This window comes from Hemisphaericaspora subhashii (genome assembly GCF_019202705.1).
Source record: "Hemisphaericaspora subhashii strain CBS 10753 chromosome Unknown scaffold62, whole genome shotgun sequence".
Taxonomy (NCBI): domain Eukaryota; kingdom Fungi; phylum Ascomycota; class Pichiomycetes; order Serinales; family Debaryomycetaceae; genus Hemisphaericaspora; species Hemisphaericaspora subhashii.
Genome location: NW_026057227.1, coordinates 37,573 through 64,913, shown reverse-complemented (window position 1 = coordinate 64,913; position 27,341 = coordinate 37,573). Strand labels below are relative to the sequence as shown.

At 36.2% G+C, this 27,341-nt stretch overlaps 10 protein-coding genes across 10 annotated transcripts; 6 read left to right on the top strand and 4 right to left on the bottom strand. All coding sequences in view use genetic code 12, as the record gives it.

Moving 5' to 3' along the window:
- Positions 1 to 235: 235 nt before the first annotated feature.
- On the bottom strand, positions 236 to 3,266 carry J8A68_001686 (MID1; the record flags this gene model as incomplete). Its single annotated transcript, XM_049405363.1, has 3 exons — positions 236 to 1,170; positions 1,488 to 2,997; positions 3,264 to 3,266. The coding sequence occupies 3 exons, from the start codon at positions 3,264 to 3,266 to the stop codon at positions 236 to 238; spliced, it is 2,448 nt and encodes an 815-aa protein (XP_049265036.1).
- An 81-nt stretch (positions 3,267 to 3,347) lies between these two features.
- On the bottom strand, positions 3,348 to 5,717 carry J8A68_001685 (uncharacterized protein; the record flags this gene model as incomplete). The annotated part of the gene is made up of 1 exon (XM_049405362.1): positions 3,348 to 5,717. The coding sequence occupies one exon, from the start codon at positions 5,715 to 5,717 to the stop codon at positions 3,348 to 3,350; it is 2,370 nt and encodes a 789-aa protein (XP_049265035.1).
- A 1,617-nt stretch (positions 5,718 to 7,334) lies between these two features.
- J8A68_001684 (uncharacterized protein) lies at positions 7,335 to 8,579 on the top strand (the record flags this gene model as incomplete). Its single annotated transcript, XM_049405361.1, has 1 exon — positions 7,335 to 8,579. The coding sequence occupies one exon, from the start codon at positions 7,335 to 7,337 to the stop codon at positions 8,577 to 8,579; it is 1,245 nt and encodes a 414-aa protein (XP_049265034.1).
- A 477-nt stretch (positions 8,580 to 9,056) lies between these two features.
- On the top strand, positions 9,057 to 10,523 carry J8A68_001683 (uncharacterized protein; the record flags this gene model as incomplete). The annotated part of the gene is made up of 1 exon (XM_049405360.1): positions 9,057 to 10,523. One exon carries the CDS (start codon positions 9,057 to 9,059, stop codon positions 10,521 to 10,523), a length of 1,467 nt encoding a protein of 488 aa, XP_049265033.1.
- A 1,657-nt stretch (positions 10,524 to 12,180) lies between these two features.
- Positions 12,181 to 13,537, bottom strand: J8A68_001682 (uncharacterized protein; the record flags this gene model as incomplete). Its single annotated transcript, XM_049405359.1, has 3 exons — positions 12,181 to 12,512; positions 13,292 to 13,323; positions 13,530 to 13,537. The coding sequence occupies 3 exons, from the start codon at positions 13,535 to 13,537 to the stop codon at positions 12,181 to 12,183; spliced, it is 372 nt and encodes a 123-aa protein (XP_049265032.1).
- A 271-nt stretch (positions 13,538 to 13,808) lies between these two features.
- J8A68_001681 (uncharacterized protein) lies at positions 13,809 to 15,644 on the top strand (the record flags this gene model as incomplete). Its single annotated transcript, XM_049405358.1, has 1 exon — positions 13,809 to 15,644. One exon carries the CDS (start codon positions 13,809 to 13,811, stop codon positions 15,642 to 15,644), a length of 1,836 nt encoding a protein of 611 aa, XP_049265031.1.
- A 248-nt stretch (positions 15,645 to 15,892) lies between these two features.
- RPS5 (40S ribosomal protein uS7) lies at positions 15,893 to 16,570 on the bottom strand (the record flags this gene model as incomplete). The annotated part of the gene is made up of 1 exon (XM_049405357.1): positions 15,893 to 16,570. The coding sequence occupies one exon, from the start codon at positions 16,568 to 16,570 to the stop codon at positions 15,893 to 15,895; it is 678 nt and encodes a 225-aa protein (XP_049265030.1).
- Positions 16,571 to 18,956: 2,386 nt separating this feature from the next.
- Positions 18,957 to 20,474, top strand: J8A68_001679 (uncharacterized protein; the record flags this gene model as incomplete). Its single annotated transcript, XM_049405356.1, has 1 exon — positions 18,957 to 20,474. One exon carries the CDS (start codon positions 18,957 to 18,959, stop codon positions 20,472 to 20,474), a length of 1,518 nt encoding a protein of 505 aa, XP_049265029.1.
- A 1,742-nt stretch (positions 20,475 to 22,216) lies between these two features.
- Positions 22,217 to 23,734, top strand: J8A68_001678 (uncharacterized protein; the record flags this gene model as incomplete). The annotated part of the gene is made up of 1 exon (XM_049405355.1): positions 22,217 to 23,734. One exon carries the CDS (start codon positions 22,217 to 22,219, stop codon positions 23,732 to 23,734), a length of 1,518 nt encoding a protein of 505 aa, XP_049265028.1.
- A 1,710-nt stretch (positions 23,735 to 25,444) lies between these two features.
- J8A68_001677 (uncharacterized protein) lies at positions 25,445 to 26,950 on the top strand (the record flags this gene model as incomplete). Its single annotated transcript, XM_049405354.1, has 1 exon — positions 25,445 to 26,950. The coding sequence occupies one exon, from the start codon at positions 25,445 to 25,447 to the stop codon at positions 26,948 to 26,950; it is 1,506 nt and encodes a 501-aa protein (XP_049265027.1).
- Positions 26,951 to 27,341: the final 391 nt, after the last annotated feature.

Below are 27,341 nucleotides of genomic sequence, written 5' to 3'. Positions count from 1 at the left end.
ATCCACTTGAAGGAAATACTGAGCCTCCATACAAAGTTCACTAATGACTCTTTGAAACTAGAGTTATGAGATCTGGTCATACAGAGTTAAGCTGTGAAACACACGCTTCCTTACAAGCTAGTTGTAGCTTTGCTGAATTGGCAAAGTATCATGCTTATGGCTTCCCTACGTTTCAGATTCTAAATTTGTTCTTTTTACTTTCTATTATACAGATATTTAAAGAAATACAGCACCCTTATTGTTCATTTTCCATTGCATTTTTAATTACTCCAATTATGGCACTACTTTGAATTTTATCATTACCACCTTTTGATATTCCATATTCAATATCACTTAAATTCTTAAAAATTTCAATTCTAGTTTTTGGTTTTAATTTATAATTATTTAATATTTCAATAAATCCAGCAATCAAATCAATTAATGCCAATCCTTTTACCGTTTTGAATTTATTTATTGTGATATATGCAGTTGTCCAATCATCTTTAAGAATTGAATCCAAGACAGTTTCGATATCTTGAGGATGTGGGGCACCAATACATTCATAGATCATATCTAAATCAATTGAATCATGAGGGTTATCAACTCCTATAGCGGATTTACACGCTTGCAACACATTTAATGCTCTTCTCATATCTCCCTTGGATAATTTTAATAAGGCATCCAAGGCGTCATTATCAATCTTGACATGCTCTTTTGTAATCACATTTTCAATCCTACTTTTAATAGCCGCTTCATCGATTGGATGAAATCTAAATCTAGTACATCTTGAAATCAAAGCGGGATTCAATTTATGAGAATAATTTGCCAATATACAAAATCGACAATTCTTGGTAAATTTTTCAATGATTCTTCTTAATGAATTTTGAGCTACTGAAGTCATAGCATCTGCTTCATCCAATATAATCAATTTAAAAGCATTAGTTGAGAAGATTTGTCTTGTACTAGCGAAATTCTTAATTTGATTTCTAACAACATCAATCCCTCTATCATCTGATGCATTTAATTCAAGTACCATATTACGATAATTGGATCCATAGATTTCACGAGCTAATGCTACGATTGTTGATGTTTTACCTGTACCCGGAGGTCCATAGAATAACAAATGGGGTAATTTACCTGTCTGGACAAATTTTCGAACTGTATCAACAATTTCTTGTTGACCATAAACATCTTGAAGAGTTTCTGGACGATATTTTTCAACCCTAAATTTTTAATTGTTAGTGGGAGTCACTTTTACTCATTCAGGATTATGAACTATACATACCAAGGCAAGTTATCTTTCTTTTCTGACATTATCTATTATATGTGCTTTGTAGTAGTTGTGTATTTCACAGAGATGAGAAAGAAGGAGATAAATGAAATCGATCAAGAGATGTAGAACGAGACGCGTATCAACTTTTTTTTTCATTCGGTACACCCGCTCTAGAACGATTAGCATTTTATTATAATTAGTAGAACAACTCCCTATAAATAAAGAAACAACATACTTAAACAGAGTAATACCCAATTTATAACCATTCTCTTATTACCAGCACTCTGTATCTTAACCACCATCTTCCCAACTCTATTACAAGATGGCCATTGTTCATTTGCTTGACCTTTCCTGGGCCAATAATAACTCAACGCAATCGATTCATTCTTTGTAGGACATTCGAATCCAAATTGTGCAGGACAATCACGTACAATTGCATTACAGACTCCAATGCAAGGTAGGACCTCATAATAGGGTTGATCAGGTTGAATTACATCCCTAATGAAATCATTTCTATGATCTTCTTTATCTTTTCGATATTTATATCCAGTAATATTTTTGGTTGAACATCTTGGGATTGAAACTGAACATAACCAATCTTTATAACTATCTGCACAATCATCACAAGTTTTTAAATTTGAAAATATCGCTTCTGGAACAGTATCACATGCGATTTGCATTAATGCTTTACTGAAATTTGTATAAAGATCTTGGGCGTATGAATCATATAACCATTTCGTGGCATTTTTATCTCGATTAGGACCGGTCAGATTCCCTGGGGCAGGGACACTATAGGCTACACTTTGACAGAATTCTAAATCATAAATCAATTGACACGGGGAACTTTCCATAGTTTCAAATTCAAATGGATGAAATACAGAACCACCATATTCGGTCCCATAATTATCATTAATGGTATAGGCAATGTATTTAGTCGAACTATTCAAACCCAGAATGAAGATTTGTTGATGTATCCCCCCAGTTCTATTCGTGTATGAAGTATTATAATCACCTGGTCCAAATATCGAAGGTCCATTCCGTACAGCACACCAAGAATTATTAATCCCGGCAAAATAATCCTTGAATTCATATGGATAGACATATACCGAATACGGAACTTGTGAATCATTTAAACTAGATATATCATCCGTATCTACAGTTAAATTCCTGGTAATTAATAAGACATTGGTATCATCGGCATCGACAACGCTTACGGCTGATGTCTCATCCCATTGGAATACTAAATCATTTTGGGATACCCCGATTTGATAAGTCCACTCGGCTGTTAAGTTTGTATTTTGAGGAGCACGTACTGCTATATATAACACCGTTTGCTCTACTGGTTGGGTCTTGGGGGCACTGGCTGTTGTTTCCAGGGGTTCTAATGCTGCCAAAGCTTGGAAATAACCACTTTGGAATAATTTCATTTGTCCAATTTCGTTATTTGTAAACATGGTAGAATTGAATGAATAATAGACTGCAAGAGATGTCTCATTGGGGTTTATACCTTGTGGTTGTGAACAGATATTTCCAGTTAAGAAAACAATTAATTGATAACTTTCACCAACCCCAGTTTTATTGACATTGAAGGAATAGTATTTGACTTGTGATTGCAATATGGAGTCTCTGATTGGTGTGAAATCTTGTAATCCTGTCGAATGATCATCATCTCTTTCGTGTATATTTGAAATACTTACCGTAGTTGAGTTGTCAGATAAAGCTTCATTATCAAATTGATAAATGTCCTGAATCGCAGAATGAACCAACTGCAAGGAAGATAGTAGGAGTAGTATAATATATGTTAACAAGTTCATAGTTCTTTAGTTGCTGCTGATCCTCTTTCTCATCTGAATTAATTCTAGATACTCAGCCTAAAAATAGGTGTTCTTCTATGAGGGAGAAAAAAAAGCTATAGAATTAAATACGCAAGCCAATATCAATTGACAACGATAATAAACTGCTACCAAATGTCAGGATTAGAAATTACTAACTACGGCTTAAACTAATAAACCATTGGCTATATTATCAATTATGACTATTACTATAAAACTAAATGTCAATATTTACAAAATTGTTTGTCCATACTACATTCTTTCTATTTGAACAAACTCCAAAACTTCAGCTTCTTCTTTGACTTCTTCTTTGATGATGACGACTTTGAATTCTTCCTATTATCTATCCCTTCATTCTCACTCACTAATTCTCTGGTAGATCTATCTCTATTCAATTTCAAATCATCAGGATGTGACTTCAGAACATTCAACTCAGGTTGTCTTGAGGGCACATCATAACTTAACGACTTATACAAACTCTTTCCTTTATTCTTTGCAGCCACACTCAAACTATCCTTTTTCTGGCTACTACTAGTTGTTGTTCCATTCCTCGATGGTTCTACGAATTTCAATGCGGATGGATGTGGTGGTAGACTAGGACTTTCTTCTGAAGCTGGTGACTGAATGAGAATCTCAGGTGGTCCTAATGTTGCTTTCTGACGATTTCGTTTAAGTTGTTCTTGTACTTGTTTGAAAGACATCTTATGCTGTGGAGGAACATTCACGGGATCTAATAATGATTTGGTCTTATATGGGACGATACCGAATGAATTTGACCCAGTTATCATTCTGGCTAATTTACTCCCCTGTCCTCTAAAATCAGGATCAATTTCCATTATTTCATGACATAATCCGGCAGATTTATCGGAGATTAATTTAGCTTGTTTTAAGTAGTATTCTTCATCCAATGGCTCTGATTTACGTATCGATTTAAGGGATTGGGAAACTTCTTGTTTGTAATTCATGTATAATCGAGAAATCTCATCATATGAATCATATGATTCTACTGAAGATGTGGTATCAGATGAATGAGTTGATGTATGAGAATTTATGGAATCTTCACTTTCGGTTCGACTAATATCACTTAATTCATCAGCACCTAGTTCGTCTTCATCTGGTAATTCTCCTTGTTCATCTATTTCATTAAGTTGATAATCCATTAATGTCGTAGTGCTTGGAGTATCCAATTCTTTTTCATCTGCCATTTCATTCATTTTCTTTTGTAAATCCAATTCAAATTTTCCCATATTTACAGCAGGTACAACAATTACAGGTAATGTGAAATTCTTAACTAATCGATCAGTTAATTTTGAAGAATTCCAAGATTTCAATGGAGCTCCAGTTCTCAGATTTGGTTTTGTACCAGTACATACTAAATTTGGTTCATATAAATGATACATTTCTTTTAAAACATCTTTAGTTTTCCCAGCTACAATTTCTACTGTAATTTTGGCAATTATATTTGGATTAATAATTTGCATTATATAAGACATTATATCATTGGTAATATTTATTAAATTTTCTGGTTTTGTACGTTGACGGAATCTCATAATTGGAGTAGTTGGATGATTTCTAATTGGGGAAGTATAAGATGAGCCTCTTCTTGATTTTCGTTTACTATCAAATAATGAGGCTGAATTTATTGCCGAAACAACAATTATATTATCTCCATTTTCAATAAATTTTTGTAATATCCAATCCAATGCAACCCAAGTATGTTTTCTACCTGATAAAAATACTAATATAGTTCTATTAGGTAAGATCGGTTTAAGTGGATATAATTGATATTTATATAATTTATCATATAATCTATGTCTTTTGGTGACTGATGCACATCTATGAGTTACAATTCGTTCTGTTGGATACATAACTTGATTAAGACTATTAATACTTAAACTATCCAACATTTCAGTTATACTATGAGGACCTTCATCAAGCATACCACCACTTCCACTTCTTCTTGTTGGAGAAGCCAAAGGGGAGGGTGAAATTTTACCGGGTGATGGAGATCTTAAACTTGAATCTCTACCTCGAGCATAAGATGATGAATATCCATAAGCACTAGTTGGTCTTTTACCACCACTTGTCATAAATAATTCCCAACCTAATGCATCATCCCATTCAGGTTCATCATCATCATCACATTGTAAATTGATTTCATTAAATGAAACTTGATTTGTATATTTTTTTGTTGTTTTTGGTGGAGTTGATTTAAATTGAATTGTTCGATATTGTTCCGATTGTTTATGTTTGAAATAATCTAATAAATCATCAATATGTTCTTCTTCATTATGATCACTTTCATTATCAGTACCACCTGGATGAGGTGAAGAACTTCGTCTTTCAATTACGGTGTTAAAGAATTTTCGGGTAACAACTTCAGTATCACTATGATGTTGAGTTAACTTAGGGGCAGTTCTTAAATATTCAACTCTTGTTTTTGGACTTGGAGTTTCTCTGTCAGGAGTCAGATTGTCTGCAAGTGGAGGTGTAGGGGTTGAAGTTGTGATTAATACTGGTGGAGGTGCTGGTAGAGGTGGTGATTGATTGTGATGTTGTGTATGAGGGTGAGGGTGATGGGGGTGGTGATGTTCTGCCGTATGAGCTATACTATGAAATATTCCATCAGTCATCTGTTGTAATCTATACTTGATGGGATGTCGTTGTTATGTGTGTATTGATTTAAGGAATCAATGGAAAATGAAATTAAAAAAAAATGATGTTGTTGGAAAACTTATAAAATTAATTTTATGATTCTTAAAATTTATAAAGTGGGAGGAGGGATGATAATAATTCTAATAGGTAGAGAAAGAAGAACGAAAGAAAGAGAAGAACGAAAGGAAATATTTAAATGATTTAAATTAAGGTTTTTTTTTTTCTATGACCAAGAATTGATTAAATTAAATTAATCAAATTGATAATATAAAGTTTATGGAGTGAAAGCTTAAGTGATGGAGTGAAAGCTTAAGTGAAAAGTCAATTAAGCCCGGAACAAGGGGACCAAACCATTGAAATCAAGTGTGTAAATTCAATAACTAAGTAAGAAAGAACACGCTTCATTCTAAACCAACGGCTTTTCTTTAACTCTTTTTAGAAATCATACAGGGTAGATCACACGTGAAAGCTCTAACTACTTAAAGAACAGAAAGTTATAGAGAGTAAAACTACCACAGGCTGTGCGTATGAGAATAATGGAGATTCCATACTTAGTGTAACAATAACAAACTAAATCATTTCTCGCTTTGACTAATGGCTTTTGCCATTCTTCTTATTAGTTGAAATGTGAATCAATTGTTAATTTAACTTTGTGTTGTCATAGATTCTGACACAAAAAGTAGAAATTAACCATGCGGCATAATCCACCCGATACTAAAAAGGAATTCATTCCAAATTAGTTTACCTTGTTTTGATTAAAGAAAAGTTAGCCGCTAATAGTACAAGTAACAAACCATTCTTATAAAAAAACCGCCTTTCAAATGCGATGAGGTTGTCAATTAAACAAAAATCACACGACTATTAAAGGTGTGGCAAAGGAGGAGCCCCGGGGAAATAAACAGAAAAAGCTACTGAAGGGTACTTAAACGAAGACCATTCAAAAGTAATCACTACAGTACTAAGATTCTATCAATCTTTCCTTCCCAAAAGATCCAATAAGGTGATCATAACCAATCTAATAATAGAAACCGTTAAAACCGTCGCTTTGAAATATTTCTCAATGTACCATGAATTATTGTATGTTTATGGTTATGAATTTTCTTCTACTGGGTATGATTGGATCCAATATTAAGTATTCACACATCCCGCAATTGGCCGTTCGGGATTCAGAGTCAATCTATCCCAATGCCTTTCCCGCTTCCTCTTCCTAAATCCCCCCCAAAGTGCTAGTTGTAATGGTTACCAATCTCCCATAGAAGGACTCCTACGGATCTCAAGATTACTTCCCAAAAAAAAGCACCCATAAAAATGACACCAGTAGAACCACTGAGTCACGCAGTACCTTTACTGTATATTCCCAATGCAAAGCTTCTTTCATACTGTACATTGGTCCGCTGTCCCATTTTTAGTCTGTTTCATATCTCTCTATTTCTTTCTCTCCCACCAGCCCCTTTTTTTCAAAGCGATTTTTTCCGCAGATCTGTTCGTTTAATTGTTCCACTCTGCCCCATAGTTAAATCGAATAGGAGAAGACGAAGAAACAACTTTCATTAATCAAGCACTATACTCTGCATACACACCTACCCAATTCACAAATGCTGAAATCACAAACTAGTAGTAGGAACAATTCAGCTACTCAAATAGATCCCCTCGGGTCAAATCAACTAGCATCATCTCGGCCGATGGCTCCACCAAACCCATTTGACAATAATCAAGTATTAATATCTTCAATATTATATAAGAGATCCCCGACAACAAGACAATGGAAAAGGAAATGGGTTGTATTAAGACAATGTCAATTGAGTTATTATAAAGATTCTCGTGAACATAAAGCTGATAAAGTATATAATTATCATAATTTATTATCATTTAATATTATACCTGATAATAATCGATTTCATTTTGCTATTTATACCAATAAAAAAATCATACATTTTAAAGCAGATAATGAAGATGTGTTTAATTTTTGGATAAATGGGTTGGAAAAGTTTTTCCAAGAGAGGGATAATAATGTTGGGGAGGGTACGGAAGAAGAGGGTGAAGCTGATGATGAGAATGTTGAGGGGGATGAAGATGATCAGGAACTGGAAAACGAAGAGAATGAAACAGTACGGCAACAACAGCAACAAGAACAACAAGAGAATGCACAAGTAGAACCCAATGAGAACAAAGTAGACAATACTTCCCCAAATGACACGACTTTTCCTTCTGTTACCACCGCAACAACCAAACCTCAAGATGGCTTTGCTTCAACTGCAGAATATTCTGGAGGAGAAGATTTCAGTCTTTCAGAAGGAGGAGTCACCCCCGATGTCCCACTCACACCCATAAAAGTAATACGATCACCCAAGATTGGAAAATTACAAATTCAACCAGAAGAAACTGAAGAAGATCTAAAAATCACTTCTCCAACAACACCAATCCCCAAGGCAACCACGGAGGATAATAGTACGACTGTTCGAAAAACTTCTACAGCCTCGATTCAATCCATACCGGAATACAACATCGAACAAGGATATGTCCAATTATTAAAACATAATAAAATCTTCGAACATCAATGGAAACGAACTTGGTTAGTCCTAACGAATAAACGATTACTCTTTTATAAAGATAAATCCAAACAAGATGATAATAATGTTCCATTCAAGGTGTTTAAAGTGAATGATATTCATGATGTAATTGAATTAGATCCATTAAGTAAGACTAAGTTATGGTGTTTGTTGATAATCACCCCATTGAAGAGGATTAGAATTAGTTGTGGGAATGAAGATGATATGGCGAAGTGGTTTAGTGGGTTGAAAGCTATTAGTGTGGCAAATAAACGAAATTCGTTAGGTTAGTCGTTGGCCTCCCCAGGGCTTCGGCCAGTGCCTCGGGTATATAGACAAAATATAGTCAAAAAACGTAGGAAATATAAAATTATTATTTTCGATGAAAACAAAACATGGCTTCTACAAACCGATGTCGTTAACTCTCTTAGTTGGCTTAGGGAGGGGTCTCTCATTAAGCTTTCTTTATAATTATAATTCTCTCAAAAGCCAATCTTTCAAGCCAATAGTTCAACTGGATTGGTACTCCCCTCATGTAGTTTATTTTTTCAATTTGTTTGGGCCGAAAAAATATCAACCGCGTCAAATAAATTTCATTCAGATTCACAATTTTCTTGATTTAGATGATTTTGTTGTTTATCTCTCTTTCATTTGATACAACTAATTATAACTGATGCTAAACTGAAGGCAACATCATCACCAATACTAAACTTACTCTCCACTCCCAGGATCCAGTATTAGAAAATAACATTCTAAGACAATAGTATTATGACCCAAGTAGATACACCTCATCAACAATTAGACCCACCCACGAATGAGTTGGAAACTCTACCTGAATCCACCCTGGGCGCAAGCTCAGAATCTGCTTCTATGACTCCTAGCGGCAGTACCAATAGTAGTACAGATGCAACATATCTTGAATTGAATGAAGAAGAATATGCCGAATATGTCTATGATGACCAAGATACCAATCCCGAATTTTTAGAATTAATTGAACATTTAACCAACCTATTTCCAACATTTCCTAAAACTGAATTGAAATTTAGATTGAAATTAACTGAAGATATTCAAGAATTGATTGAAGAACTATTTATTGAAACTGAATCAAAAGAATTATTACATCAACAACAAAAACAGACAGAGGCACGTGCCCGGGCTATTGAAGATACGTATAATTATGATCAGGCTGTTTATGAACTATTTGAAATATTGCCACATTTGGATCTAGCTACCATTGCTGATAAATTGCGTGAATGTAATAATAATGCCGAACAAGCTTGTTTGGAACTATTAGAACAACCAAAAGATAACAAGAAAATTGATAAAGTTAACGAATGGAACGACCTATCTTCCATCGCTAATCAAATTAAAGACTATTTGGGCGATAAGTATTATGTGAGTCAGGAAGATATACTAACAGAAGTCAGGGCAGGTGGGGACTATTATAATGCCATGGTTGGTATACTCATGAATTGTCGCCCAATGGTAAAACAAACATTGACTAAGAGAGTCGGGCCAGGTGGTAGGGTACAACGTGGTGGAGGAATAGCGAATAGAAACAACAGACAGAATGTATCAACTACCACCAAACTAGTCAAAAGTTCATATAAATACAATCCCAATTGTACAGAAGCGTTAGAATTACTTTCAATATATGAAAGCAACGAAGAGTTCAAGAACAATTTCAAATATAAACTATTCGAAAACGCATTAGAATTCTTTCAAGGGGATCCATATGAAGTAGTGGCACTCATGTCCGATTTAAACCATAAGCGACCATCACATATTAAGCCCATTGTCAAACGATATGAAAAAGATCCAAACTTTCTGATATCCGAGAAATTCTCCCATATGACAATTTCGAATTCCAACAACACCAGAAGTGCAGAATTTATTGCCGATCCATTACATCGTGAACGATTTGATACATATCTCAGATCTGGTGTACTCGATTTACACGGCTTCACACTCACAGAAGCTATGAAATTAGTTAAATTAGTCTTGAACCATTGGTGGGATCAAGAAACAAAAGAAAGAGAACATAATGGGAAATGGAGCTCCTACGGGGATAATGCCCTTATTGGACCAGTTAGATTGATTACTGGAAGGGGTATGCATTCGGCTGGAGGAAGAGCTGTTATTAAGAGGTTTGTGGGACAATATTTGAAGAATAATAAGTATATTTATCATGAGGATGTTGGAAGTTTTACAGTGACTGGGAAGAAGAGGAGATGATTTTTATTATGAGTGTGTATTTATATTTGTATATTATTTGTAATATGTTTAGAATGACAATTTAGAGACAATTGATTTGAGATATTTCAGGATCTAAGTAATTATTTAATTAAATTAATAAGTTGTTATCCTTTTTGTGCAATGTTTCTAGTCGTGCAATTTTTCAAAAACAATTGCAAAATTTGTTGCAATTTGACCACAAGCAAAAAATCATATATTTCCCACTGAAAACAAAACTATTTGTGTTTTCTTCTTTCTCTTCTTCTTCTTCTTCTTGTCTATTTAACTACTACAACCATTCATCCTATTCATACAATCCAGTCATGTTCCTTGTTATGTTTATTATTATCATTGAATCATTTCCGAAAAAAATCCAATTCATTATCCTTCAATCTGTTCCGTATTCCATTAATCAATATTTTTAAATCAAAGTTCCAACCGCCATCATATTAGAGATTAAAAGATCACTTTTGAAAAATCAACATGGAGATCAGGAATCAGGGATGATGCAATTTGGAGAGAGTTGGGCTGGATTTCACGAATCGATTAAATTCTTTCATACTAGTCGACTAGCTAGCGGCTAATTCGTGTGTTGGATTTTTTATCTGATTTCAGGGAAGAAGGCTTGACTTAATCTAGATTGTTGACCTGAGGGGATTAAAGTTTCCATTCATTTTAATTATCCGCTTGGGCAACGGTTAATTATTATGATGGATATTATGGGTACTGGGGGCTAATTTTTGGGATATACTGGTGCATTGCACTTTCCATTCATTTGAATTATCCGCTTGGGCAACGGTTAATTACTATGATGGATATTATGGGTACTGGGGGCTATTTTTTGGGATACAGGGGGATTTCAAGGGAGTTTTAGTGGGTATTACCGAAAGGTCGAGTCCCACACTGTTAACTCGTGCGTAAATGCATTTCTCCCTTCATGGCTGCAGACATGAAAATCAAAAAAAAAAAACATAAAGGAACTTTCTATTCATGCTAATTATTCACTTTGACAATGGTTACTTCATGTGATTGAGTTTTTATCTGATTTCAATGAAGAAGTATTGGTTTAATCTAGACTTTGGATGAGTTGGAGATGGGGAGGGGGTCCCATTTTTACGTTGGTGCTAGATGCTTTTCTTGGCTGATTCTGTTATTTCATTCGCTTTCTTATTTAGCTATTGTATATTCGATTTAATGAATTTCTTTGCTATAAAGATTCCAGTTCACCTTAATTGTAATAGTTTACTCTACTACTGACCATTTCATCACCGTGCTTTCGACAAATTCCGTTGCCTCTTCAATTGAATTGTTTGATATGAAGGTATTGGTGTCGCCCATATTCTTTCATCCGTACGTTGCCTCCAGAAGTCGGACGTTCTTTCTGGATCTACCCTAGAAATTATGTCCAAATCGGATGTTGATCTTCCAAACATAGTTCGGTCGTATCTTTAGTGGTAAGCATGCAGATATTTTAGCGACTATATTGGCAGATAGATTAGACTAAATGAGAAATTATTTTAACAATCAATTTAAGAAAACTTCATCTTCTTTTTTATGAAATTGAAACTTTGGCTTGTCTGACGTTACAGTAGGTTTCGTATCTTCGTTTCTGGTAAATTCATTAAAAAATGAATTGGAATATTTACCAGCGCTCTTCTCAGTATCTTCTTCCGGAGTTTTTTATCCTTATCAATTCATAAAAGATAATCCAAATTGAACTTTTGGGAGCTTCTGATTCTGCATTTCTTGATTCTAAATCTTGAAATCTGTTTCTTGATCTTGATCTTTGGTTCAAGTGATTATCCCCCATCCAATTGGGTATAGAAATGATCAATGCATTGTCAACATCGGAATCCCATTCATCTTCACAATCTTCTAACGTTGGCTTATTTGAATTAATTTGTTTCTTGGATGACCATTTGGAATGAGAAGTTTCGGTGGCAGTTTGTGCTGGTTTGGATGGAGCGATTCCGTGTCTCTTCAAGTATTCTTATTTTGCTTTCTTGTCGCATGTTGAATTCTTAAGAACCATCTTTGTATGTTTATCCACTAGCTGGTATGATTGGTTTAGTTTGTTTAATTTAGGGTAACAGGTAACAGCCAGACTATACCATTCACCGTACCGGAAAATAGAATGGAATGGAACGAGAAGCAAATCGAATGGCGAGGTGCTGAAACATAAAAAATAATCCAAGAGCTAGTATTTTCGTCGTCTTGGAATTATGAGAAGAAGCTGATCCTGATCTAATTATAGGAGAAACTGAATGGAAAGGTTTTGATGGAAACAAGAAGAACTACAAACCCCACGGAGATCTCTTGAAATAAGCGTAATCCAATGGATTGTCTCTGGAAAAACCGGGTAACACTCTCTAGATAGAAAAATTCAGCAAGCAAACCGAATGAAGATTAATGGACAAGGGAAACATGTAAAATGATGGTCTACAAATTGCAATCCAATAACATGCTTTCTTGGGTGACTGCCTTCTTTATTTTGCAGCAATTGTTTTTTTTGTGGAATTTCGTTGCTTCCATGTATCTACTATATATCATTTTTAAGGTTGCATTTTTAAGTGGTTCATGAATTTTCCAGAAATGTGGCTGAACATTAACGGAAAACTATTCCGCTCTTGAAAGCCATTGTTCCTTTTTTGTATTATTTTCAGTTTTCAGTTTATGAATCTGATTTTCAAAAATGCAATCTTTTCTCATTTGATCATATGCTGAGCTGATGATCTTCTAATCTTCTGGGTGTGCTCCCAATGACATACCGTTCTTGATTGTACAATTGATGATTCCTTCCCTAATAAACGAATGACACCGTTTTGACAAGCGTTCGCACGCCTAAGCGAAAAATATTTTTTCAGTTCGAGACAACTGTGGGGAATCACGAAATACCGGCATGACATCCCACCAAACACATTCTTTCACCCACCTTCATTCTCTCGGACAGAGTAAAACATATATAGGGGTTTCAAAGCCTATCTGCTTGACTCCCCTGTAGCTAACCATTGCATGGACTAATTCCATCTTATAATAGTTTTTCCCCGGTTATTATGCTGTTATTAAACAGTTCACAATGGATTAATTCTTGTAGGCGGGTGCGCGCTTCCGTATAGCAACAACGGAATTAGTCAAAAAAAAAAAACTTTAAAATATAAATGAGTTAAAAGTCGCAAATTAATTATTCATCAGCCCTTTGGTGGTTGAATTTTTATGACCCCCAAGTGAGACAAGAAGTATATTACTCCGTACCCACTCATCAGATCAACAGCCTACTTGATAAATATGTCCCCGGTAAATCCAGCAGCTTCCTTCTCTCGAAGGAGTTCAGACACATCGCATACATCAAAGGATGATGAACCACAAGATATAAAACCATATGCTTTATCCAGAGTATCATCATATTCATTGAGACAAACCAGAACAAATCATTCGGAGCTTTCCAGAATACTTACAGGTATCCTTGATGATCACCAATTAGATATTCAGGAACAACAACAATATTCAGAAAGAAGAGATGCTGAATTTATATTGGCGAATCAGTTAGATTTAGTCTCACAACATGCATCAAGAGCACATTCAATAATAGATATAGAATCAACCGGAGAAAAAGAAGATAGAAAGACTTCTCGACTTAACCTCGAGTCTACCCGATCTGCTGAAGAGGAGATCGATCAAGGTCCACCTAAAGATAAAGGATTTGCATGGGTTATGGCATTGTGTGGATTATTAGCCATATTTGCAACATGGGGTGCTAATGCCAGTTATGGTGTATTCTTATCGTTCTATCTTTCAACCAATACATTTCCGGAAGCTACACAATATGATTTTGCATTAATTGGTGGGATGGTGGTGTTTTTAGCAAACTTTTTATCCCCATTTGGTGCACTTCTTCATAAAATGATTGGATTTAGAAGGGTGCTATTTGTCGGGTTGATTATTCAAACTGCGGGTTATATACTTGCATCTTATGCCACCAAGATTTGGCATTTATATGTGACCCAAGGTTTTTTGGTTGGGGTCTCATTCGTATTAATTTTCATTCCTGTGACTTTAGTATTACCGACCTGGTTTGATAAGAAAAAGGCAACATCGATGGGTATTGCAGTGTCTGGTGCAGGGTTAGGAGGTTTGATCTTTTCGCTTAGTATCAATAGAGTTATTGAACAAACCGGGGATCAAAGATGGGCACTTCGAATGGTCGGATTGGTGACTCTTGCGGCAACGTTGATAACACTTATTGTGATGAAGCCAAGAGTTCCAAATCAAGTCCCATTGAAGCAGGGATTAAGTCTTCAGTTTATTAAAGAGAACACCAAGGTCATTTTTGATGCTACTGTGTTCAAGAGCTTTGGTATTTGTGCTCTTAGTTGTTGGTTTGCTATAGCACTTACTGGATACACGTTAATGTTATTTTCATTGTCCTCATATGCAACACTGGTTGGTTTAACACAGCAACAAGGATCAATACTTACTTCAGTTTTGAATGCGGCCCAAGTTGTAGGACGTCCATGTATGGGTGTGACAGCTGACAGAATAGGTCGAGCTAATTTCACGACAGGACTAAGCTTAATGATCAGTATCTTGCTTTATGCATTCTGGATCAATGCATCGACTTATGGTTCGTTGATTGCTTTTAGTTGCCTCATTGGGTTAATTATTGGTGTTGGTTCATCAATGGCACAACCCCTTCTTGCGGATGTCTTGGAAGATAACCTTGAAAAGTTGCCAGCTGGTTGGTCGGGTATCAATATGTTTGTTAGTCCTTTCTGTCTTGTCTGTCAAGTTATTGCGTTATCCTTGGTGGACAGCAGCTCCAGACCGTATTTGCATACACAAATCTTTGCTGGTACTTGCTTTTTGGCATGCTTTTTGTTTATGCTTTTGCTTAGAGGATTTTTGGTTAGGCAGCTTTTGCGTAGAAGACGGGCATGCGCACAAAAGCAGCTAGATAAATTACAAGGGGTAACCAGAAATGGATATTTGAAATCAAGGGACGAAGTCGCCGAGGAAATGGATCAAGAAGAGATCTTACTTGAGAGAATCGATAGATATGATCGTTATTTAAGACCAACTCCTATGGCCTATTTGGTAAGAATTGTCTACCCTGTTAGAGTGTAGTGTTAGTGTATAGAGTTTATTTAATAGTTTATTTATTTCATCATTCATAATAAAGATTTTAGAAGGTTTGTCTGATGTTCTACAGAGATCTAGACTATCGTAGATACGCTTTTTATTAATTTTCATTTATACATTAGATGTCCTCAAAAAATAATGAATTAAAATACACGATGAACCCTTAATATATTAATGATTTGAATATAAAATGATAAAATAATGTAACAAGTATATATTCCCTTTTGCTTTCCTTAACGGTTAGACTTGGCAACTCTTTCTAATTCATCCTTCTTCTTGATGGCGTAAGAAGTAGAAGAACCCTTGGCAGCGTTGATTAATTCTTCAGCTAAACATTCAGCAATGGTCTTGATGTTTCTGAAAGAAGCTTCTCTGGCACCGATGGTTAATAAAGCAATAGCTTGGTTAACTCTTCTTAATGGAGAAACATCAACAGCTTGTCTTCTGACAGTACCGGAAGAACCAATTCTGGTAGAATCTTCTCTGGCACCAGAGTTGACAATAGCGTCAACTAAGACTTGGAGAGGGTTTTGTTCAGTTAAGACGTGGATGATTTCCAAGGAGTGCTTAACGATTCTGACGGCCTTTAATTTCTTACCGTTGTTTCTACCGTTCATCATTAAAGAGTTGGTCAATCTTTCGACAATAGGACATTGAGCCTTTCTGAATCTCTTGGCAGCGTATTTACCAGCGGTGTGGGAAACAAAGACTGGAGATCTGATTTGAATGTAGTCAACTAAAGAAACGTCAGTGACTTCAACATCTTCAAAAGACCACTTGTTGAATAACTTAACTTCTCTTTGAGCTTCTTGAACTTCAACTGGGATAGGAGTAGCTAATTCAACTAATTGTAATTCTTCTTGAACGACTTCTTGTGGTTGTTCTTCGTATTGTTCTTCAACGTCAGACATGTTGTGGCTCTTAGTTTACTATGTGGTTTCGTTAACAAGGAAAAATCAATATGAAGAATTTTTAATTTTTTTTCTATGGTGGTTGGTGGTTTGGTTAAAAGACGATGCGGAAAATTTCAAATTTTTCTGCACGTTACCCGGAATGTCTGTACTGAAATTTCTGTTTTTCGTTGCAAATGTAGTGAACTTCTCAGCACGAAATCCCAATTAGGAAATACCTAACCCTAACTCACCGCACGTGATCACAAAATTTCTTAAGAAGATGTTAGGAGGATTTCTAATATGGGCCAAACATTTATTAAGCTTTCCGTAAAGGTTGTAATATGGGCTTAATAAGTCACAAATGGTTCCAGGCTAAGTTTGAGGAACTGAAAAAAGCATTAATATAGAAAATTTGAATTAGAGGCAAGTTTATGGCATTAAATGGGCTTATAAGGTCTTTCATCCTATCTATTTTCCTTCTATTGACCCGTCAATGACTTCTACAGCACTCTGAAGTGCTGGTACGATACACTATTGGGGTATTGCATTAGGTGTAGCATCGAAATACGTGCATAACCTTCTCCAGCGTCGACACTGTAGGTGGGGCTATTTGCATCCATCCTGTATGTAGTCTCGAAAAATTTTCATTTATCGATAGAATTTCCCCTTCAGCCCAATTAGGAAATGTAAATTCTGGAACGATGTGTAACATTCAGAATGGTTGCAACCAAATTTTTGTGTGGGAATGTTCCAGACTCTTAGTTTAATGGGTGCTGTACGTCTAGAACTTTACATAAACGAGAAGTAGAATGTAGAAAGTGAAAGCCAGTTTCAGCTTGTTTGAGTGCCTACAATTCTGCTTGCATTTTTAAAGAAGCAGCCCCATGACTTAGTAGAGTCAGAGTTTTGCTCGACCTGCGTGCTAAATTAACTAGTAAATTATGATTTGCCGTGTTTTGATACCATTTTACATGTAAACCGTTCCCCCAATACTTGTAGTTAGCCGTTGCTTACCACGCAATTGCAAATCTGACAGAAGTTCATGCTTACTAGATTCGAAGTAGTGAATGTTGGTACAACTCAATCAGAGAATTGCAAGATTGCATCCCTAAACAAGGACCGGTTTATTATATACTTTCAACGAAATTTAAAATACATTAAAATAAATATAGTCATGATAGGCAGATATCCACTAATCAGAACTCAATTTCAGATACGTCTTAGTTCGTCTGAAAAATCCTTCGATGCTCTTAAAAACAAATATAAGTCTTATCTTTATGTGGTAACAGAATAGACAAGCCGAAAGCCATGACAGACAACTTCCAAGTAAATACTTTTGTCACAATATGTCTTGACAATACACTAAGATCATAGAGTAGTCTTATTAAAATCTGGTACCAGCAAACGTACGACAAACCCTTATGCAATAACAAGTCCCTTTGTTTAGCCTTCCGTCCATTTACTTTCACAAGAAGCTAAGACAGCATCGGTCACTAGGAAACAGGGGCAAGCCAGTAATATTCTTCCGATTAGCCCCAGACTTCGGATAAAAATTTCTCCGTTTGAAAATATTTGCTTGACTTTCTCTAATTTACGAATTTATTATGCGGTACAAAATGGATACATTTTTGCCAATTTTCCAGAAAACTGAAAAAATTCTTATTTATCCATTTTCTCTGATTTCAACGCGAGTTATGACTTAGTTTGGAAGATTTGAATCACAATGCACATGAGCTCTGTCTATTTATGACCTAATGCGAGTTTCGGCTCGGCAAGTTGCTCTGACCTATAGTTTATCATACGGCATTTTATCACATTGCCCCTAGCTCTTGTGCATTTCCGTGCAGGCTGCAAAAGGTTCCTAATCTCCGATATATAAAACTAAGTTTGTGGTGCTTCTATTGCTGTTGTGGATTTCTTGTTTGATTATTATTCAAGCCGGTTATTATTTTCTGGTCCTAATTTGCTAAGCCAATTCTAAGCGATGTCGATTTTTTTTTCGTTTGGTACGGAGACTTCCCCAAGATCAAAACGCACATCTTTCAGGCAACATCGAGTTGAACTAGGTATATGTAGTTCCCAGCGACAGCAAAAACACTATACGACCTCAAAACTTTTAATGAGGGGATCACAGTGGAAAGCAGCTTTTGAAGAGAACTTCAAACTTGGTTTGTTGCCAAGCCCTTTTGGATTCTCCGCCGGTCTGGGGGATGAAACAAATACTTCCAAGTCGAGAATATTATGACACGAATTTTAAACAAGCAGGCTGAAATTTCTTGTCCAAGAGTCAGGATACATTTTTACCTTTTCCCCAATTGAAAAATTGTATATAAGGTCGTACGGGACCGCAGATGTCCCAACTTAAACCAGTTCGCCTTAAATAATTCACCCAATCAACGGCAACATGAATACCGACAAACCACAACATTCGCCTACTACCGAATCTAAAGAATTCTTCATCTCTGAGGAATCGATTTCCTTACGGGCAGAAACCTCCCTCCAAGCTCAAGTTGATTCTTTGGCAGAACAATATGGTATAAATCAGAAGAAACTCATGTGGAAGATTGATGTTTGGGTTGTTCCGCCATTCTGTTTATTATATTTCCTTTCATTCCTTGATCGTGTCAATATTGGGAATGCTAATCTTTATGGATTGTCAAGAGATTTAAATTTAGTGGGTAACCAATATAATATTGCATTACTTGTATTTTTTGTTCCCTATATTTTCTTCGAAGTTGCTGCTAATTACCTTATGAAGATAATTATGCCACACACTTTATTGTCTACAGTGGTTTTGCTCTTCGGAGGATTATCTGTTGCTATTGGATTTGTCCAAAACTTTGGTGGCTTATTAGCTTGTCGGTTTTTCATTGGTGTTACTGAAGCTGCAACCTTCCCTTCGATTTTCTACGTGTTATCCACTTACTATACTAAAGCTGAAGCTCAGAGAAGATTTTCTGCTTTCTTTTCATGTACAGTGTTAGCCGGAGCAGCTTCGGGGGCAATTGCATATCAAATCAATGAAATGGATGGGGTTCAAGGTATTGCAAGTTGGAGATGGATTTTCATTATAGAGGGTGCAGTTACATGTGCGTGTGCCGTTCTTTTATTCTTCATCATTGCCGACTTTCCTGAACAAGCAAGGTTTATGAGTCCAGACGAACGTACTTTTGTTAAAAGAAAATTGGAAATTTTATCTGGAAGTTCCTCTGCATTTGAAATTAAAAATAAGGTCACTGATGTCGTCAAATGTTTCAAGGACATATTAATTTGGTTGCCAGCTTTAAACTACTTTGGGTTGATCATTCCATCCTATGCTTATGCCTATTTTTCACCCGAAATCGTGAGACAGTTGGGATACACAGCAGTCGACGCCCAGTTGCACTCGGTCTATCCATACCTTTGCGCATTTGGACTCATTAATATTTCTGGTGTACTCTCTGATCGTACAAAAATGAGACTACCATATGCATTATTTTGTACCATTGTGGGTACAGTTGGACTTATCTTGGTTTTAGTTGCTACTGAAAATACCAACGCACGTTACGCCGGGTGTTTCCTTACTGTGAGTGGAATGTATAGTGCAATGCCACTAGTTGTTTGTTGGGCAGCTATTAACTTTGGTTCCCATATTCGTAAATCAGTCGGGACTGCTTGGCAAATCGGATTTGGTAATATTGGTGGTATTATCGCAACATTCATTTTCGTAGCCACAGATGCACCATGGTATAAGCGAGGTTTGGCTGTTTCCCTTGGTGGTGCTGTCTTCTCGTTGATATGCTCTGTTGTGTACTTCTTGGTATGCCAAAGATTAAATAAACTCAAGAAGACTGAAGCATATAAAGACAAATTTATGACTTTGTCTGAACGTGAGCAAATCAATGCCGGTGACAGAAATCCTACTTTTAGGTACTTGTACTAGAGGACAGCTATATTATGACAAAAGAGCCTACTTTTTAATCTAATTTTTGCACGACAAGTTTCGAGTAGCACCGGTAGTCTTTTGAACTTGCTTGTAATTTAAAACTAAAAATATTTAAAATATATATGTATTTCAATCAGATAATCTTAAATTGTAACCAATAGCCATGGATAAATATTCTCGTGGTAAAAATTGGAATTAGGTCTGTATCAGCATTAATCTAAAAACACTAGGAATGATATTAGAAATTACAGAAGTCAGTAGCAGATGAACTGCAGATTATTTTCACCAAACGAAAATCTGTGCCAACTTTTAAACTTTCAACTCTTCGCATTCAAGCAGAATTCTAGAGTCCCATGACTTCTTAACAATCCTCTTCGCAGCCAAAGATTAACCTATTTATGAGAAATCCCCTACTTGAACTTGTGGCTCACCTCACCTCAACATAAATGCGAATACAAATTCTTCACTAGATTAATATCCTGACCATTTATCGAGGAAATCGCAATAAAGTTTACTTGTTCTATCTGCCCAATGATATTCTTACATCAATCTATCAACACTTCCCAAAATAGTTATAGTTTATTGTTTGGGGGAGTGGGGGAGTGGGGGATCCATTATAGTATTTTTTAGCGGATATTGAAGCGCAAATCTTCAGGAAAATCCGAAATTACTGCATCAAAGATACATTTCAGGTCTTGTATGTATGAGTCATGACTAATAAATTTAACTCCCAGTTCTTACGTGAACCACGTCCATGTAGATTTTTGGCTTTTTTTGAGCTTCGTACAAGAAATAGAGTTTCCGATTGACAGTCTATATACTAAATCGGTATTTAGAAAGGTCGGTACGGGTATCAAATATATACCGCTTGGCTCAGTGAGCCAGGATTACTGATGTCAATATGGAATAGAATAGATGCATTAATTGGTTATGAAACCGGAAAAAGATCGGAGAAAGATTTCTTGGCATTGAAAATTCTTTTGTTTGGATTTGATTAGATTGTTAAAAGATGCCGTGCCATTATCTGTTTTTTGGAACCGCGTCCAGGTTGTATACATTTATTAGATTAATTTTAGTTTCTGATTTCTTGTATACTCGGGTAAATCAGTCCTTATCATCCTGCATGTGACTACACAAAATTACTAATCCTGTACCCCTCCTAGATCTAGTTCTATAGATTTTAATGAAGAGACCTATACTTTAATTACAAGGTTTCTTCTTTTCTTTCTCACCTAATTAGTGTGCAACTACATTTGAAAACCCGAGCAGATCAGAGTAACAATGATTTTGTTTGGCCGATTTATAACCGACATAAGTGTATCTGTCCTGTGACGATCAGAATGAAAGAGTCCCCAAAATACATTCCCCATTTTTATGAGTGATTATAATTCATTTCAAACGGTGTAGGAGTAGCTGATTTCGAAAGAAGCAGTAGCCACCTTTTCCACGGCTGGTAAATCCCCATTCCCACTTTAGTGTATGTCACCCGCATATCGGCATGTCACAAAGTCAAACCGGCCAAATGAAAGATCCTGCACCGGAGATTTAACAACAGTGAAACTTTAATTTTGAGTTAAAGTTTAATTGTAAATTAAAGTTGCAAAACTTTCCATTGTTGATTGTTCTAATACCTTGACTCATTTTAGTTTTAATGTTCATATATAAGTTTATGTGGGGTTCCTCTATTTGTAAAACTTTTTATAAATCCTTAGTTTATTTACTACAAGACCAAGCAAGAAATGTCTATTGAAAAGCTCTCCGAGGCCCTTCCCTCAGAATTAAAAGAATACGTTGGTTCTGAAGAATCACTTTCTCTGCAAAAAGAGACCTCAATACAAGAGCAAGTTGACGCCTTGGCTGAAGAACATGGTATAAATCAAAAGAAGCTTATGTGGAAGATCGATCTTTGGGTCGTTCCCCCCTTCTGTTTGTTATATTTTCTTTCATTCCTTGATCGTGTGAACATTGGTAATGCTAATCTTTACGGAATGTCAACAGACTTGAATTTAGTTGGAAACCAATATAACATTGCTTTGCTTGTATTCTTCTTACCCTACGTCTTCTTTGAAGTTGCTGCAAATTACTTAATGAAGATTATTTCACCACATATTTTGTTATCCGCTGTCGTTTTGGTATTTGGTGCTCTATCTATCGGTGTTGGGTTTGTCCAAACCTTTGGTGGGTTAGTTGCTTGTCGTTTCTTGATTGGGGTTACAGAAGCTGCCACGTTCCCATCCATTTTCTACTTGTTGTCCACATATTACTCCAAAGCTGAAGCCCAGAGGAGGTTTTCTGCATTCTTTTCCTGTACCGTGTTAGCTGGTGCAGCATCCGGAGCCGTTGCTTTCAGAATCAACGACATGGATGGAGTCCATGGACTTGCAAGTTGGAGATGGGTTTTTATCATTGAGGGTGCAGTAACTTGTGGATGCGCATTTCTCTTATTCTTCATAATTGCTGACTTCCCTGAAGAAGCTAGATTCTTGAATGAAAATGAACGTCTATTTATCAAAAGAAAATTGGAAGTTTTAACCGGGACTACTTCGGCATTTGAAATTAAAAACAAGGTTAGTGATATTTTGAAATGTTTCAAAGACTTGTTAATTTGGTTGCCAGCATTGTCATACTTTGGTTTAATTATTCCATCTTACGGATATGCTTATTTCTCACCTGTGATTATTAAACAATTGGGTTATACTGCTGTTGAAGCTCAGTTACATTCTGTCTATCCATATATTTTAGCATTTGGAGTCATCAACGGACTAGCATTTTTATCCGACTATACAGGAAAGAGATTACCATATGCGTTAGTAGCTTGTGTCATGGCTGTAACTGGTCTTGCCTTGGTTTTAGGAGCTACCACCAATGCGAACGCTCGTTATACCGGATGTTTCCTTGCTGTAAGTGGGTTATATAGCGCAATGCCGTTGGTTGTGTGTTGGGCTGCTCTTAACTTTGGTTCCCACATTCGTAAATCAGTTGGTACCGCATGGCAAATCGGATTCGGTAATATCGGTGGTATTATTGCTACTTTCATTTTTTTAAGTAGTGATGCTCCGTTCTACAAGAGAGGTTTGGGTACTTCCCTTGGTGGTGTTGTCTTTTCCATGATTTGCTCAGTCGCCTACTTTTTCCTTTGTCACAGAATGAACAAGATTAAGAAAACTGAAGCTTATCAACAAGAATTTGCAGCAATGTCTGAAATTGATCAAATTAAGGCAGGAGACAGAAATCCTACTTTTGAATATTTATATTAAGATTGTTTATTTGCTTCTATATATATTATGTAGCACTAATGATAATATTCCCTTGAAAACATAAACGACACAGAAGCAAACCCTAAATCTTTAAAGTTTAATTTACAAATTTTGAAACTATCATTCATGGGTTCGTAGTAAATCCCCTATCTCTTTCCAGATCCGCTTGTTACTTGGCTTCCTTTTGATGAGAATTCCTACAAGATCTTGGTCAATTTGAGCTCGCCACTCTTACCGTGCGAGATGGGCCAAGATATGCCGTTTGGTTTAAATGATGGTATAATAAAGTTGAGCTCATGCAATCATATAAGAAAGTTAAAGTTTAGATCAATCTCTGATTCGAAGATAACTATGTCCAAACATATTGATAAACGGTTGCGAGGACATGCTTTCACGTCACAAAGCTTAGTAAAGGCTTGATTCATAGATCCATTAAGCTGAACAACGAAAGTCTGTGCATACAGTTGAGGGGACCTTTATAAACTCTAAATGAAAATGATTATGCTGAATCTCCGTACAGACCTAAAATGATCAAAGAGAAATGGAATCACCAGAGGAGAAACCTAGATCAACTGAAAAAGTTTTTATATTACGACAAAAGAAAATCAGAAGCGAATTATTTGCTTCTATTACCACTCCACGAATGTGGCGCAAGACTCTTAGAAACAGCAAGCCATCAGAGGAGATGGGATATCAAGTTTGGAAATCCATACTGTGCTAATATTCTCCAATTGAGACACTAACCCCGCAATATCCTGCAATGTGATTGCAAGTTTAAGGGACCTTAATTAGACTTAATTAGTACTTCGTGAAATTCCATCTATTGAATTGAAGGGGAGCAATGGAGATTCCACCTATTTCCCGGGAGGAGTCGGAATATTTCAAAAGTCTCCGGAATGCACGTTGAGTTCAATCTATGCAGGATGCCGGTTTCTTTTACTGATTTCCAATTTTCTCTTAAGAAGAAGAGTATCACCTTAGGTCATCAGATTTAATATTCACGACGAAGCTCATCTCCCAAGACTTTTCTTTTATTCTTGTATCTAGAGAAAATCATTGTCACTTTGGCATTTTCTTCATTGCTCTGGACCCTTTGTGTCAACAAGAAAGTATAATCTAATTTCAAAATTAAGAAGTTGTGCATTTGAGTACATCTTGGAAGCTTAGTTCTGTACATTGATATCGTAGAATTTACGAATTGTTATTGGCGCAGATAGTCCTTCGCATCGTATTTGCTGATCGGGTTCTCCTCTATTTGCTCCTTTTTTATCGTAAGTTTTATTTTACAAGCATTTTTTTAGTCCATGCATATCGCTAATGTCCGATTTCTTATTGTTTTCCAACAAGCGAAAATTTCAGTCACTATAACGGGAGGGCCCAAAAGATATATGCTAGCATGTAGGAATTGCTTTTGTTTGACATCTGAGAAATTGAAAGGCTGACTATGGCCTACCCTTGACTGCTCTGTCAGTTCCTTTTGATGTATTCTCTCGGGAGAGTCATAGAAAAAGAGAACACAAAATTGAATGGGAGATAAAGTAGTTCGTTTACCGGATTAGTAGAAAAGCGATTCTGATTTCAACTATTTCATTATTTTTCCAGCTTCTGCCCAGTAATAATTTAGCATTATAAATAGTTTATAAATACATCTGGCTCGCTGTACATTTCTAAATATATCTACTTTAGACAATCGCACCAACTGCAAACATTATGAGTATCGAAAAGTCCACAACAGAACTACCAGCATATGCTGGTTCTGAAGGTTCGCTTTCCCTGAAACCAGAACTTTCAAAACAAGAACAAGTCGATGCTTTGGCCAAAGAGTATGGTATCAATCAGAGAAAGCTTATGTGGAAGATTGATATTTGGGTTGTTCCTCCATTCTGTTTATTGTACTTCCTTTCATTCCTTGATCGTGTTAACATTGGTAATGCTAATCTTTATGGATTGTCGGAAGATTTGAATTTAGTTGGAAACCAATATAATATTGCTTTACTTGTATTCTTTGTTCCGTATATTATCTTTGAAGTCGCTGCAAACTATCTCATGAAGATTATCACGCCACATCTTTTATTATCCGTAGTTGTTATGGCTTTCGGCATACTCTCAATAGCGATTGGTTTCGTTAAGAACTTTGGTGCATTGGTTGCTTGTAGGTTCTTGATTGGTGTTACCGAGGCTGCTACCTTTCCAGCCATCTTTTATTTAATGTCTACCTACTACTCCAAAGCTGAAGCACAAAGAAGGTTTTCAGCCTTTTTTTCTTGTACTTCCTTAGCTGGGGCTGCCTCGGGAGCGATTGCATATAGAATCGCTGATATGCACGGTGCCCATGGGATCGCAAGTTGGAGATGGATTTTTATAATTGAAGGTGCAGTAACCTGTGGATGTTCAATTCTCTTATTCTTCCTTATGGCTGATTTCCCTGAAGAAGCTAGATTTTTGAATGAAAAGGAACGCTTATTTATCAAGACTAAATTAGAGCTTATGTCAGGTAGTGCTTCTGCTTTCGAAGTTAAAAACAGTATTAGAGACGTTGCCAAATGCTTCAAAGATTTATTGGTCTGGTTACCTGCTTTAGCATACTTCGGATTAATTATCCCAGCCTATGGTTATGCATATTTCTCACCAGCTATTGTGAAGGAAATGGGTTACACAGCAGTCAGCGCCCAACTTCATACTGTATATCCATATCTTTGTTCTTTCGTGGTGATCAATCTTTCAGCCGTTATGTCCGATAATACAGGAAGAAGGCTTCCATATGTCATTGCAACTGGTATAATGTCTGCTGTGGGTCTAGCCATGATTTTGCTTGCAACCACTAATCAAAAGGTTCGTTACGCCGGTTGCTTCCTTACAGCCAGTGGTTTACACAGTGCTATGCCGTTAGCTGTTTGTTGGGGTGCAATTAATTTTGGCTCTCATGTTCGTAAATCAGTTGGTACTGCTTGGCAGATAGGTTTTGGAAATATTGGGGGAATCATTGCTACCATCATTTTCGTCCAGACTGATGCCCCTGTCTATAAGAAAGGTTTGGGAGTTTCCATTGGAGGAGTTGGATTTTTCATGATTTCCTCAGTTGCTTATTTCTTCCTTTGTTACAGGAGGAATACGATTAAGAAGACTGAGGCATATCAACAAGAATTTGCAGCATTGTCAGAGATTGAACAAATCAATGCTGGTGATAAGAGTCCTAATTTCAAGTACTTATACTAAATTGCTTTAAGTAGTGCTTTTTTAGAAAATTGATAAAATTAGCTTGAAACCGTAAATCTCAAGGGGGCTGATTCGAACCTTAGGCTAATTTATGCATTTGGAAACTATCCCTGATTCAGAACTAGAGCTGCGATATTATAACCTCTAAGCTACCCCGGGTTCTTAGTTGAACTTTTTGAACCACTATGAGACAAGAGCATAGGCAATAACAGAAAACTCGATCAATCTATTATTATCAATTTGCTTTTTTTGAGATTCCTTCTTAGGATTGAACTAGTAATGGATTTTCCAAATTTGTCCAGAGAGGACACGGAATAATTTGAGAGTCTCCGATATGCACGTTAGGTTCGATCCTTACAAAATCAAGGAATTCCGTAATCAATTTTTATCC